General features: G+C 35.0%; 1 protein-coding gene across 2 annotated transcripts in view; it reads left to right on the top strand.

The window, feature by feature from the left end:
- The first annotated feature begins 2,757 nt into the window (after positions 1–2,757).
- Positions 2,758–15,240, top strand: part of LOC117343922 (sorting nexin-13-like) — a 47,828-nt gene continuing 35,345 nt past the window's right edge. For both annotated transcript variants that reach the window (XM_033906481.1, XM_033906482.1), the window contains exons 1-5: positions 2,758–2,863; positions 12,635–12,750; positions 13,318–13,417; positions 14,376–14,465; positions 14,836–14,957. In XM_033906481.1, the coding sequence (XP_033762372.1) occupies positions 12,635–12,750; positions 13,318–13,417; positions 14,376–14,465; positions 14,836–14,957 (428 nt within the window). In that variant the 5' untranslated portion in view covers positions 2,758–2,863. The remainder of the gene's footprint in view (positions 2,864–12,634; positions 12,751–13,317; positions 13,418–14,375; positions 14,466–14,835; positions 14,958–15,240) is intronic.

Below are 15,240 nucleotides of genomic sequence, written 5' to 3'. Positions count from 1 at the left end.
CATTGTAACTAAATATACCCGTTCACAACTCTGATATACAAGCATAGCATTAGTAAAAACTATACTGAAGTAGGCCTGACGCTCGTTATTAACGCTTATAAATGGTTAAAAAGCTTACAATATTTAATCCCTTTCAAATGTGTACATTTCTGAGACGCCATTTGATCTTTTATTCATTATTTTCTGATAAAAAATATATACCAATTTCTGATTTTTTTATATCAAGAATTCGATATTTTGATATCAAAAATGATATCAGAAAATTTGACTGATTTTTAATGTTTCTTTACATCAGTTGAAGTAAGAGTAAAAACGGCGCCTCATCTACATTGTTACTTATGAAAAAGATGATTTTTCTTTGCTTCCACTAGTCGGGGATATATGTGTACATATATATGATATATGTATTCGGTATAATGGGAAGTTGTTGAATTCCTTATAACTTCTCAGTGGTGGATTCAGAGGGGGGGCCCAGGGGGCCCGCCCCACCTCCCCCCTTTCAAAACTTCAAAAAAAAAAGGCAAATATGCACCGATATCTTATATTCATTGGAGACAGACCAATTATCTCCAACTAAATCCTCTGCACATGCATACAAATCAGATACACCAAGATGATTAAATATGGCATAACCAAAAGAATGTACTGGTTAAGTCTATGTAACGAGCTTTACACGCAAGTGGAAACTTCCCGTACCATAAATTGGGCTAAACTAGTGATGAACATATTATGTACTCATGGTTTTAGTTATGTTTGCTTAAACAAGGAGTTGAAGGTATTGATGTATTTTATATCATTATTCCAATCAAGAGTACGAGACATATTTATACAAGACTGGCATAGAGAGCTTGTAGAATCACAACGAGCCAGATGCTATAGACTTTTCTTAAATGAATTTGGTTACAAGAGATATCTGGATATTGTAAATATATATATAGATTACACCTGAAGAGCTTGCTCTCAAAGCATGTTGAAAGCGCTAGTGTGAATTTCTGGTTTGTGTTTTTTATTATTATTACTATGTATACCCATCACAAGGACATTATATATTTTTAATTATATATATATAAACAAACAAAAAAACAATTAACAAGGTTTCGGGTATCTTCTCATAGATTGAAGCGGGAAGACGGCATCGCCCGATTCCAATACCTCCGGAAATGCGTTGTTGCAATTTTTGTCCTCAAATTGAAAACGAATATCATTTTATTATGGAATGTTCCTTATACTCAGAAATTAAGTAATTTTTTCTTTTTTTTTTTTTTTTTGTATAGGAAATATTATGTTTGACCTAATATGTCTAGATTTATATATGTTATGACATCAGAGAACTGTACCATCATTCAAAACGGCTGTGTATATTTACAAAGCAAATGAATTAAGGAATGAAATACTGTTTAAGAAAGAGACATATGAAATAACGTGTACCGGTTTATTATCATTCGCTCACTTTCTTGTAATACTATTTTTCATGCTTTAATATTCTGTCGTGAATACTGTGACGAAATGTTTCATTTATCAGTGTATCAATTGTTGTTGGTTGAAATCGTATGCGAGTAGTATTATATCTATAACTGTTCATACTGAGTATAATCCTAGTATGTATTATTTTTTTAGTCTAATCAATAACAAAGGATTCATTGGCAGCAGGTCATATAATAGTACTTTTTTACGACCAGCTGGGATGGGGAGTCCAGTCTGTCTCCGAGGCTAAGGTTATCTCTTATCAAATCAATCGACAACAGCTTGTTATTCAATTAATTTGCAACAGTTATGTTTGTAGAATTTAAGTAACATTTTTATTGTACCCGCACATACAATATTGTGTAATAATTGGGCTACTGTAATTATGTATAGCTATTCCTCAACCGAAAATCAAGGTATTGTAATTGGCGTTTGCATGACATTCATACAGTTTTCACAGGGCTTTGGATCCAGCATCCGTTCTCTTTGATATTTTGCAAATAAAAAAAAAGATTTTCAAACTCAGGCTATTTCTAATACCTTGTCAAATAAGTATTTTACAACGCTGCAACTTGCAACGTATTTTTTTGCCGTCAATATTTAGTCCAGATTTGTTAATTATCATGCAAACCACAACGCCCTAATAAAATATGTAATCTCTCCCCCCCCCCCCCCCCCCCCCCCAAACAAAACAAAACAAAAAACAAATAAAAGAACGTCATCAGTCCATTACCTGATCCAAGACTCAGCTGGTGGGGATCAAAACAATTTCATTTTTTTTTATTAGAGGTTTTACGGAAAAAACTTAAAACGGTTTTAATTTGTAAATCTCTGATTTTGGGGGTTTATGGTGCGCTAGAATGCACCACAGAGCTTTATTTATTTCAATTTGTTTTTCGGGGGAGCACATCCGGACACGGTTCTTTCATTCAATGCATGGGTTTAAAAATCGAAACACATAACGTTAACTGTATATGTGCTGACATCTAATTGTCATAAAAAAACCTTTTATAGCTGCATAAGACAATGATTGTTTAGTGAACAGTGTATAACAGTTGTTTTTTTTAATGCCAGCTTCAAGGGGTCCGATTATTGTTCAGTAAATGGTCACAAAGACTAAGATTTAAATCATTTTGGTGTCCGAGACGATTTATTTTAATTCCGCACAAGCCATCTCCGTTTACATTTTATATATTAGACTATCTCAGCTCGATGAATTTGACCAATGAAAACGTTTCTTACATGCAGGAATACTTGTTGTGGATTAACAATTTTGATTGGCTAAATGAAGAGGTCGAAAGGTTCATTCAAGATGGAACCCGTAGGAGGAAGACCCTATCGATATTCACAACAAATATGATGCTTTCTGTGTAATGTCTGTGTCACATTGAGGTGAAAGGTAAGCAGACGTCCATGTACGTGACTCAGCTGCTATTTTTATTATGACTATGTGCGTTTACGGAAAATGCAGGAATACTGTTGACCAACAGCTGTGAATAATCGGGGATTATGTTTCATGCTTTGCAACGTAACAAATTGGCGATGACTGACAGCAAGCCCGAGATAGATGTCAATATTGTTTTTGTTTTTAAATGACGGAAAATTTAACAAGTGAAAACAGCTCTGCTGTTTGACACTATTAATCTCTGTATACTGAATGAACAATAACGTGATATGAAGTTGATTGAAACTTGTGCATCTAATTAAAATCAACTTCGCAAACCAGGCAAGTTAGTATTGCCTTATCAGAACAACAATTCATCATTACGGTATTTGATAAGTACCTTCACTCGTAGAACGGTCAAACAGGAAAGATTTATTTAACCCCATTCTAAGTTGTATCCATCTTATGTTGTAATAGACCTCTGTTAAAGCACACACCAACAAATCAGATACTTTTTTCTACTGACCCATACGTATACTCATATACAGTACCTGTTGTGCTGGCCAACATTGACACAATCAATCGTATGAACTGCATGCAAAGGATTGCTTAGGGTAGAGGACAGTAGGACACAGAATCTTGCTAGCCATATGCTACTGTATTTATCATTACACGAGGAAGCAGAGAATACAAGATAGCATGTTTGATTTTCCACCCCTGTTACTGGTAACATACACTGGTAACCCTAAAACCTTGAATTTACTCGCGCGAGTTTGAATTTTTCAGTGAAAGTGAGCGTTTTCAACGTGGCGTGAGTATTTTAAGTGTAATTGAGTATTCTCAGTGTGCCGTTTTTAAATTCAGTATGCCGTTTTTAAATTCAGAGTGCCGTGGATCGTTACGCATCAGCGCACTCGACAAGTAGTATAGGATTACCTGTACCGATCGATGAAACGTCCAACACCGCGCGCGACCTCGTGTATCGTACGGCAGAAATACGTGTTCTTGCAAACGGGAAATATTACTGGAAGCAACATGTATTGCTCTCGGATTTGGACATTATTCTTTACCCCAGATCAATCGTTATCTATTGTCATTACGCCTGTAATTAATCACAACCCACCTATTCCGTTTACTTGCTCCGAGATCGACTGATATTGTCGTGATATTTGACGTACTTGTTTTCGGTAATACGGCGGTGGTGTTGTCAAAAAAATACCCATGTTATGATTTACCCCGTATAATGTGAAGTGTTCATATGAGAAAGTGTATAGAAGCAATAAACCGGTTACGTTGACTACTGTACATCGTATTTTGTTATTTATTTATAATACTTGACCCGGGCGGGATCCATATGTAATCACTGTGTATTAACTGTGTCAATCTTCCTGTTTCAGATATCCATAACTGAGAAGTATCGCCGTTGCTGTATTACCTGTTCAAGAAACCGTCAACACATGTGATGATTGATAAACATGTTTAATGATACAATTAAATTGGTATATCGCCAGTATATTGCATTTTGTTATTTATACTTACCCGGGACGTATCGGAGATGACGTACAGTAGCAAGTAAAGTATTCAACGTTTATATTAACTGTTTCAATCTTCTTTTTCAGGTATTCCATGACCCAGGTAGAATGACGTTGTTCATCATATTTTCAAGTGGGTTCGAGGATAGAAACCTACATCTCATTTATCAATAAAATAGTCATCAGCAGTATATCTATATGCAGTTATATTCATTAGCTTACCTGGAGCAGATCGACGATCCTATCCATTAACGGGTGTCTTCAGGTAAGATATATCCTATCACGACACACTGCGTTTAACAGCTATTAAAGCAAAACCCTTTCATTTGTTGTATATGTTATCAAACAATATATTTGCTATCAGTGATCCCATGTGTGCACGTTGTTTTGTTTTTTTTTGTAAAAAAAAATGTACAAGGGGTCCGCGCGTTAAAAATGACGAATTCACAACTTTAAAACTAGTTTGATATATTAATTATTTCTTAGACCCTTTTATGTCCGATAAAAATATAGCCTGTCAAATTGTATTGCAGTATTTCAAAGTAAGAGCCTGTAAACTAATTATGTGTCATGACACGAGATCCGTATTAAATAATAAAAAAAAAGGTCGATTAATATTTACTGAAATAAATGGTGATAATTCGTGTCGTTTGTAAATGCAGGGACCGTGATACCATACTCCTACATTTGTGTAACCACGGACAGAGCAATTAAAAATCTTAAGTTCCTGATATCTAACATAAAAAGGCCGCTGATTTTATTTTGTATCCGACCTTATTGAACTGATACCAGTGTGATTAGAACCATCTTCTTGGGATCTAGATAAACTCTACCCTACCGCATTGTTCCGACAGTAAACGACCAATACCTCTCAAAACGGCCCTTTTCAGGGCCGACTTCTTTTCACGAAATGCAAAAAAAAAAAAAAAATGAAAATGAAAATGCACAACTCAAATCTATAGAACTAATATTTCAAAAAGCAAATCGTACGTATTACGTAGTTTCACTCGGGCAACAAACGGTCATTTTTGTACACGTGTTGTTGCAGCAGTACAAGATGGAGAATATAACATTTGGTATTAAATTTACTTTATTTTTTATGTTTCTGATAGCAACAGGATATTTTATATTAGAATAGAAATAAGCAAACTGATGATGTGGGACAAACAGCACGACACTTAATTTGCTAGTTACGTGACTCCGCCTATTGACAGATTTCGTCACCTGTCACCGTCTTCCAATGAACACAAGTAGGCGGAGACGCGGGTTAGTTGACAGGTAGACAGGCGCCAAAGTTATATAAACTAATCCAATTAGACAACACCGCAGGTGGGCGGAGTCACGGATAGATGATCTGTCATGTCAGATGATCACTTGTCTCAATGATTGTTACATTCAATTTTAATGCATTAATTGATCACTTAGAAATTGTATGTATGTATTCATGGTTATGATGAATAATGAGTGTTTGTAAGTATTTTTTTTTCAGGTTTCAGATTTGAAATTCTGTAATTAACATATCCCACGGACAGTGAAGTGATCTCCAAGGCTGGATTCAGTATCAAAATACATCGATATACAATCGTCCGATTGCAATAAAATGTTGCACGATGTTAGATATAAGTACAATTTGTATGTTGCAGAAAAAAACCCACATATTAATGAACGAATTCCTTGGCGTGTAAAAGTAACTGGACACCGATATAGTATTTAATTCTATACAATTTTTCATTAAAAGGACGTCAATTTCATTTGAATAATTTTTGTAAGATGGGTACGACTTCGCCTATTTCTCTCGGTACGAGTCCGCCAAATTTAGGTACGATTCCGCCAATTTAGGGTACGAGCTTCTATGAAACATACATATACATTTACTAGCACCGTGCCAAAAGTGTAATTTTCTTTTTTTTATGCATTTTCCACCTTTCATTTAGTGTAAACTTTTATTCTTTCATACAGACAAGACAAAATACAACAAATATCGCTTCAAGACTGAACAGGATATGGACTGTACCTTTACTGAGGAACGATAACGTTTCAGAAAATATATCAAGTACAATGAATATAACTCTTGTTGCATCAATAATTTATTCTATTGCGCGATAGTTTGAAAATATGGACGATGTATACCATTTCACTGCCTAAATCTTCTGCTGGATTTTATATACAAAATGAACAAATGTACTTTGTATCTATTGTGATTGTTACCATGCCGCTAACGATTGCTCTTTCTCAATGTTAATAAAATGAAAATATAAATTTTCAAATCAATCATATAGCAATTAAAAAAAAAAGATAAAAACTTTCCGTGAATACAGCATCCAGATGTGAAAAAATTAGAGGATATTGTTTACACTGACTCTATCTTTGTCTATATGTTCAATAATTAAAAGCTATTGACGCTATTAGTTGTATCTAATAATTAAGAAATGATTAACGATGATTCGTGTATTGTTGCAAGATATACAACAAGGACGAAGATATTTTGCAATTAAATTAATAACTCTGCAGAGGATATTTTGCAATTAAACTAACAACTCTGCTTATAACATTAATGTATTACAATGGCCTTACAGACATACGGGCGTGATATTCTGCAAAGGTAAGTGTGTTTACTCGTGTAACATACAGGTTACGGTATAGGGTACAGGTGACCGCTCCAGCGTCTGACCGGGTCCACCCAGCCAAACTCGGTCAGTCGTCACTGATGTGTGTTTGTGTCCGTGTTTCTGGTAACATATAGGTTATGGTACATGCATTTTACAGGTCTTCTAGAAGAACTCGCGCAGTGGGAAGTTCGGTTAGGGGATACACTTCACTGTTTAAAATGATAATCTCAAAGAAAACAGTAACCACATGTGTCCATGTAATTAACAATGGGTGACTGGACAGGTGTGAAAGAAGACTGGCACTTTCGGAGTGAAACGGAGAAAAGTAACTCTTAATGATGATAATTGCTGTATATCTAAGGAAATCCAAAGGAAGAACGCTGTTATTTTTTTTATATAGTTTGTATTGTTATCGTATTTTCTTTCTCTGTATACCACTTTTGGTAAAGGTGTTGAGATGAGATGAATCGGGATAAGTACAAACTCACACATATGTTATCCCCATATAAAAGTGCTACCGAAACCAGGGACATATAATTTTCTATTATAACAGGCCATATATCACATGTAACATCTTACTATTTTGTTTATTATAACGAGCCGTATACAACATGTAACATCTTACTAATTTTCTTTTATAACGGGCCAAATTCAACGTGTATCCTCTTGCTAATTTTCTATGATTACGGGTCATTAACATTAAAAATTGAATAATTTTCTATTTCAACGGGTCGTTGTAACACTTGTTCATGAAAAATTAGTAATCCCAGACAGGATTCATAGAGTAAATTTTCAACATCGTGGTTATGTGAATGAGCCAAATTTGGTTAATTATTCTATAGGCAAACCTTTGAGATACGAATTTGTTTTGCTTGTAGGAAAAACGAAACTCACTGAATTCCAAAAATATATCTTCGGAACTTTTATGAAGTGCATGGAAACCTAACGTGTGAACTCACAAGTAATTATCGGCATGTGCCGATTAGAACCTGAACGCCAGAAATCACAGACACCTGTGGTGCAGTGACAGGTGTTATAAGCTTGTGGACCGTAATTTCTCACCTGGTAATTGTTTAGCGGTATACTAACCAACCCAAACTTGAGGATTCGTAATTCTCCGAACATGCTGGTATATTTTTTCTAATTCCTGTTTTAAAAGACATGACTTGCGACACACGAATGGAAAGTAAAACACAAGGATCTCAATCACTTCACGATAATTACACAATTACTAAAAGAAAAGAAAGATAAATAAATGAAAAAAAAAAACGAAATAAAAGAAAAAAATACACTTTACCCATTGCGAGTTTAATAATTTTAGTATTAATTATGATTAGTCACGATGAACTAAATTGTATGTTTTTTATCACATAAAAAAACGGAACTAAAATTATGGTTTTAATAAGTCTCTGTGATATGTACCTGTAAGTATCGACCAATACTATTATAATTGTTGCTAAGCACTTTTATATAATTTCACTTTCAACGATCGTATATAAATTATATCTTTCTCAAGCATTTAATCGTCGGTAATCCCTGGGACCATGACATGTAACATAAGGGATAAGATCTGTATGATTATAAGCAAGTTGTAGGCTCAAACACTGGTTTTCATACGGAAGAGATACTAGTCTATTGTAGATCATGATGAATCTATATAAAATATAACTTTCTGAATTAAGTGACCTTCATGACTAAAAGCGGGTTTTGCATAGATTATAATGCATAAGTTTACAGTATGTGTGTATCGTCTCACAAACCAGAATATCCAGAACTGTTGTATTTTAAAATGACACATTATTTTATTTAAATAGCTCAAATTGATATTGTTGGATTCCAACTTCTTGTCAGCAATATTCACCAAATTCATCAACCCTAAACCTCGTATCCAGATCATATGTGAAAAGAGAATAAATGAAGTTGAATTTGAATCTTCAGACTGGTCTGTGTTGCTACTGTCCACACTGTCGTCTATACTGCAGGCCACCATTTCAGTTACTCCGTTAAACCTGTGCATCAATCAATCAAACAAAGACCGATGGTCTATTATAATCTGAAATTCTAAAATCTGAAAGCAGCGCACACGATGTTTTGTCAGTGAACATATTAAATAAAACAGTCAATTGGTCATATATCTATAAGCCTGATCGTCAGAAGAATTGATCTCGTAGCATTACAGCAGTGCTGCTACTGAAACATGTGCACAACATGTGTGTAGGCTACCTCACGAAAAGTGGGTCGACACACCAAAAGTTAACTGACCCCGTCAGGCACAAGCTTTTCACCGAAGACCTCATCCCCGGGGCATTCATTAGAATATAATTAGCGGCAGTATACCGAACTCAGTGAATTTCGTAAATACCTGTTTACCTGGGAAGTGTCCAGTTGACCTGCTGACCTAGCGGTGTCCTGGGGCGTTGATTAATTAGTCGTTGTCATGCCTGACTTGCCTATGATTTGTGCATTGGCCAGTTTACCTGGGTATCTCACCTGTGCACAATATTATCGGTTTCATGAATAAAACAGATCACATGACACTTCAGTCTCTCTGTACAGACATTATGCAGACGAATCTGTATTGGTTTACTTGAGTAATTAATAGCCGTGGATATCGATATTATAAAAACATGTCAAAGTTATTATCAAAATACATGTCACCAAAGTTAAGTTCTTTATTACTTTAAGCCTTTCGGCTCATCCGTAGACATGTGAATATACATAATATAACAAAAGCATTGATTACTTTCGCACCACACCCACACCGACAAAAGACCTGTCCAAGTACCGGGCAGTCTTCATCCAGGCCGGAGAGAATGATGTAATGGACAGTACATCGGCTGAAATCAAAACAACCACCATTCGAATCTATGACGTTTTGATTGCCCAGAGAGTTAACCAAGTATGTTTCCACGTCATGATCGGACCTACAACAAACGGGTTATCACTCATTAACTGAGTTTTGAAGAAAATGCACCACGATATGATCTGGGTGCACGGACCAAACTTGCTTCCACAGACTCGGTTCAGCGCAAGGATGGCACACACCTGACTCTATAAGATGGAATTTGCCTTCTCCAACAGCGGATACTGCAGTAACAATGGAAGGAAGATAGAAGTCAGTCGCTTTGATTCGTCTATAGCTACACTATAATGACGGCCCTTTTCAGGACCACCAAAAACACTCGAAAAACATCCAGCACTCGAATTTATGCAATAAAAACAACTATTATATATTTATTGCAAATGTTTATATATATAAAAACAATATCTCAATTACCGAGTCGGTATCTATAATTTGGATAATTACGTCCACACATTACAGTTTCTGTAATGGCCGCCTTCCATAACATGATGAGCAGGGATTCGAAATTCTATCAATACTCAAGGTTCATATTTGAAATTTCTTAAAACGTATGAGTTTTCTTCTGCTTGGGGATATAATGAAATATATGAGATATGTTCAGTGGCAAATGTTGTTGGGAACGTGAATTTTGGCGACTCTGAAAATTGACATAAATTCCACACATAGTTTCTGTAATGGCCGCCTTCCATAACATGATGCGCGGGGGTTCGAAATTCTATCAATACTCGAGGTTCATATTTGAAATATGTTTAAACGTCTGAATTTTCTTCTGCTTGAGAGTATAATGAAAATCAAGTATGTAACTGTTCTATTTGTACTTATATTTGGGAAGGTTATTTCAACACTGAAGCTCGTACTTTGGAACGACTTCCTAAAAACAGGTTGTTGTGTCAAATTCGAATAATTCAAAGTTGTGATAAACGTTGTCCCGAATCCCTTTTGCCAACACCAAATCTTGATATTCTATATAAAAAGTGTTGCGTTGACAATTAAATACAAGTCCCCATGGGGTTTACACAGGTCGACAAAGAGACACGACCGCCCATCTTACAAATTCCATGGTACGATTAAATACATTGGATACAAAATATCCGGGTTAGTAGTTGGACACTTATTTCTTTGTATATATATTGTTTGATAACATATACAACAAATGGAAGGGTTTTGCTTTAATAGCTGTTAAACGCAGTGTGTCGTGATAGGATATATCTTACCTGAAGACACCCGTTAATGGATAGGATCGTCGATCTGCTCCAGGTAAGCTAATGAATATAACTGCATATAGATATACTGCTGATAACTATTTTATTGATTAATGAGATGTACGTTTCTATTCTCGAACCCACTTGAAAATATGATGAACAACGTCATTCTACCTGGGTCATGGAATACCTGAAAAAGAAGATTGAAACAGTTAATATAAACGTTGAATACTTTACTTGCTACTGTACGTCATCTCCGATACGTCCCGGGTAAGTATAAATAACAAAATGCAATATACTGGCGATATAACAATTTAATTGTATCATTAAACATGTTTATCAATCATCACATGTGTTGACGGTTTCTTGAACACGTAACAGCAACGGCGATACTTCTCAGTTATGGCTATCTGAAACAGGAAGATTGACACAGTTAATACACAGTGATTACATATGGATCCCGCCCGGGTCAAGTATTATAAATAAATAACAAAATACGATGTACAGTAGTCAAACGTAACCGGTTTATTGCTTCAATACACTTTCTCATATGGAAACTTCACATTATACGGGGTAAATCATAACATGGGTATTTTTTTGACAACACCACCGCCGTATTACCGAAAACAAGTACATCAAATATCACGACAATATCAGTCGATCTCGGAGCAAGTAAACGGAATAGGTGGGTTGTGATTAATTACAGGCGTAATGACAATAGATAACGATTGATCTGGGGTAAAGAATAATGTCCAAATCCGAGAGCAATAAATGTTGCTTCCAGTAATATTTCCCGTTTGCAAGAACACGTATTTCTACCGTACGATACACGAGGTCGCGCGCGGTGTTGGACGTTTCATCGATCGATCGGTACAGGTAATCCTATACTACTTGTCGAGTGCGCTGATGCGTAACGATCCAAGGCACTCTGAATTTAAAAACGGCATACTGAATTTAAAAACGGCACACTGAGAATACTCAATTACACTTAAAATACTCATGCCACGTTGAAAACGCTCACTTTCACTGAAAAATTAAAACTCGCGCGAGTAAATTCAAGGTTTTAGGGTTACCAGTGATATGATGAATTGATCATGTTAGTTGAATGGTATAAATTTCTGTTCATTAATGTTATAAAAGTTAGGGGACATCCTTCACAATTTAAACATTTTGGTGATATTACGCATGCTTTAAGATATTTAAGTCAGTTCCTTCATAGTATATATACATTACTTGTCCCTATACCCCGAATAAAATAAGAACAGTATGCTTGTTTTCCATACCAATTTTTTTTTTATATATTTTTCTTATCATATTTATCAGGTTAAATGCCCTGATCACTACTTTTTATTTAATGGACAGTCTGAGAAGTGACAGAATTTTAACTGCTGTATGGAAGGAATAAATTTAATCTGAATGTAAAGCAAGGTATAGTGAAATTCTCTGATTTCAAAAGTCAAATTAAATTTAATTGCTTTATAGAGAATTATTTTACACAACACTTATTCTTCTTTCCAGTGAAGCAGGATGTTTTTTATTTAAAAAGAAAACCTAAGTTGTTTTAATTTAAAACATTTCAGATGTACTGGCTGGCTGGAGGCTGGAAGTGGCCGGTTCTTGGCCTCGTCCTGTTCCTGTTTACATTTGGATCTCTGGGCTTGCTATCTATCTTCTACATTCTGTGTATTATAGTGGGGTAAGTGAGCTCAGGGAATTATAATCTAGGATATTTGGAAACATGTATTTAGTAATATTTATGAATACCTTTTTGTAAGTACATGTATGAGAAAATCTGCTGAAAAGGTTACATTGTAATCCAGAAATGGCACATGTACAGTGGAACTGAAATAGTGGATTCTGTAGATTGAATATACTTGTTTGAAAAACATGTAATTTTAATATGATTTGGGCAAAGAGGAAAAATTTCATTCAGAATTAAAAAATAAGAGGAAGATCTTTTGAGTTACTATATGCAACAAACACCAGTAACTAATTTAAAAGCATGAGCCTGGTATTGGGAACCTGTTCACATAATGTGATAATAACTTTCACTATTAGGAAAATCTAGTGTACTACACTGTATGAACACTGTAGTCTGAATCGTGAATTCCCAATTCAAAGTTACCAAACTAGACATTTTCTTCTTTTAGAAATACATTTTGATGATTTTGGCATTAGCTATTATATTGACATCAACATTATATTGTTTATCTTCAATTTCGTAAACGTACTCACTGGTTTTAATTTTCGACTGTTTTTACAGTGGCCTTGTTATAGCATTCTACCATGGCCGGCAGTTATCCATTGCTTCTTTACAAAGTGGCAACATTGACCTTTGTCGCTCACGCTCGGGTATTCTTAAGGTAAGCATTTACACTTGGGTGTTTCAAGGTAAGCTCTTATGCTCAGGTGCTCTATACGTTTACAAGTGTTAACATCCGAGTGTTTTCAAGGTAAGCTCTTTTGCTCAGGTGTTCTCTACATAAACATTACCATCCGAGTGTTTTCAAGGTAAACTCTTATGCTCAGGAATTTGATCTCTTTGTAAGTGCTAATATCCGAGTGTTTTCAAGGTAAACTCTTATGCTCAGGTGTTCTCTACGTAAGCGTTAACATCAGAGTGTTTTCAAGGTAAACTCTTATGCTCAGGTGTTCTCTACGTAAGCGTTAACATCAGAGTGTTTTCAAGTAAACTCTTATCATCAGTTGACCATGTTCTCTTGGTAAAAATCCATGCTTAGATATATCCCAACTAAGCTTGGATGCTCAAATAGTAATATGTGATATGTGGGTGTGGTGAATTAGATCTAATAACCAAAGGTAATTTCTCAAAATCATTCATCTGTACATCAAACTCATTCTATGCTAAAACATTGATTATCTTAGCTGCATGAATAAGAAATACAATCAACCTGACATATGGTTCAATTGTTATGGATATTGTAGTTATGGAAACACTTTCAATAGGTGAACAAATAAAAATGAGGATCCATATTTTTTTATGTCTATTTATTTAAAAGAATCTGAATATTGGAAAAGAAAATCACAAATACTGACTAAACTAATTGTTGATATGTTCTTGAATGTAGAAGCAATGAAAAGCTCTAAGCCATATTCAGTTGCATTTTAAACTGATTTTCCATCGCTTTACTCAGTTATCCTCAAGTTAAGGACAGGGTATGCTCAGGGCACATATAACCATTACAGTGTGTTGGAAATAAGAATCAGCAATTTAATTATCCCTTGAAGTCTTGCAATACTACACATCTTTTCTGTTTTACTTGCAATACTACACATCTTTTCTGTTTTATTTTTCTACAGGTCATGAAGTGCATGGAAAATATGACGAAGATAAAGAACTTTGACAGACGGATGACAGGGGCTAGTGTAATAGACGAGGCTTTACAGGAGGTTTGTAGGGAATACGCTGATATTACATTGTTATCAGTAATACTAGTCCTGGTTCTAAAGCACCATTATTGTACTTGTTACACCATTCTTGTATTTGTTACATTCTGAATAAAGATGTAATATCTATCAATAAAATCCTGTTTTAATTCATTATTATCATTAAATGTATTTTTCATTGGGAAATTTAGGTAACATTTGAATGTGAAATTTACTGGTGAACAAATTATAAAGTCTAACAAGGAATGTTGGATTTATGATCATTGTACAATGGTCATGCATATTAAGTTCATATGTAAGTATTATGTTTATAACTCACAGAGTATTGTAGGCTCTGATACACTGACTTAAATTAATGATATATATATAACAGGTGCTTGGATGTGCCATGAGGGACTACATCAAATCCTGGTACCGACAAGTCAGCGACCATGATGGCTTCCTGCTAGATATCCGACAGTGTGTGCAAAAAATAGCCATAACATTTGCATCCAGGTATAAATGTATTTCTAGAAAAACTAAATTCGGGAAATATTTCAATTTTTGGGTTTTGGAAGAGAAGAGTAGACAAAGGTTTGAGATGTTTTTTAGTTCTGTTTGTTTTGATGTCTCCACTGTATTTTGTATTTTTTCAAATGCGAAAAATATTTTATTGCCCAGACATGCATATGTCGAAAGGCTGTCAAGGTTGGGGCCTTGGATTTAGTCTTCAGATATAAATTTTATCCCCACACAGGAGGGCTGTCACTCTACATGTATACCTTATACTCAAAACTCT

Source organism: Pecten maximus, chromosome 15 (assembly GCF_902652985.1).
Source record: "Pecten maximus chromosome 15, xPecMax1.1, whole genome shotgun sequence".
NCBI lineage: Eukaryota > Metazoa > Mollusca > Bivalvia > Pectinida > Pectinidae > Pecten > Pecten maximus.
Note: the sequence above shows the minus strand (reverse complement) of the source record. Positions and strands in the feature narration are given on the sequence as shown.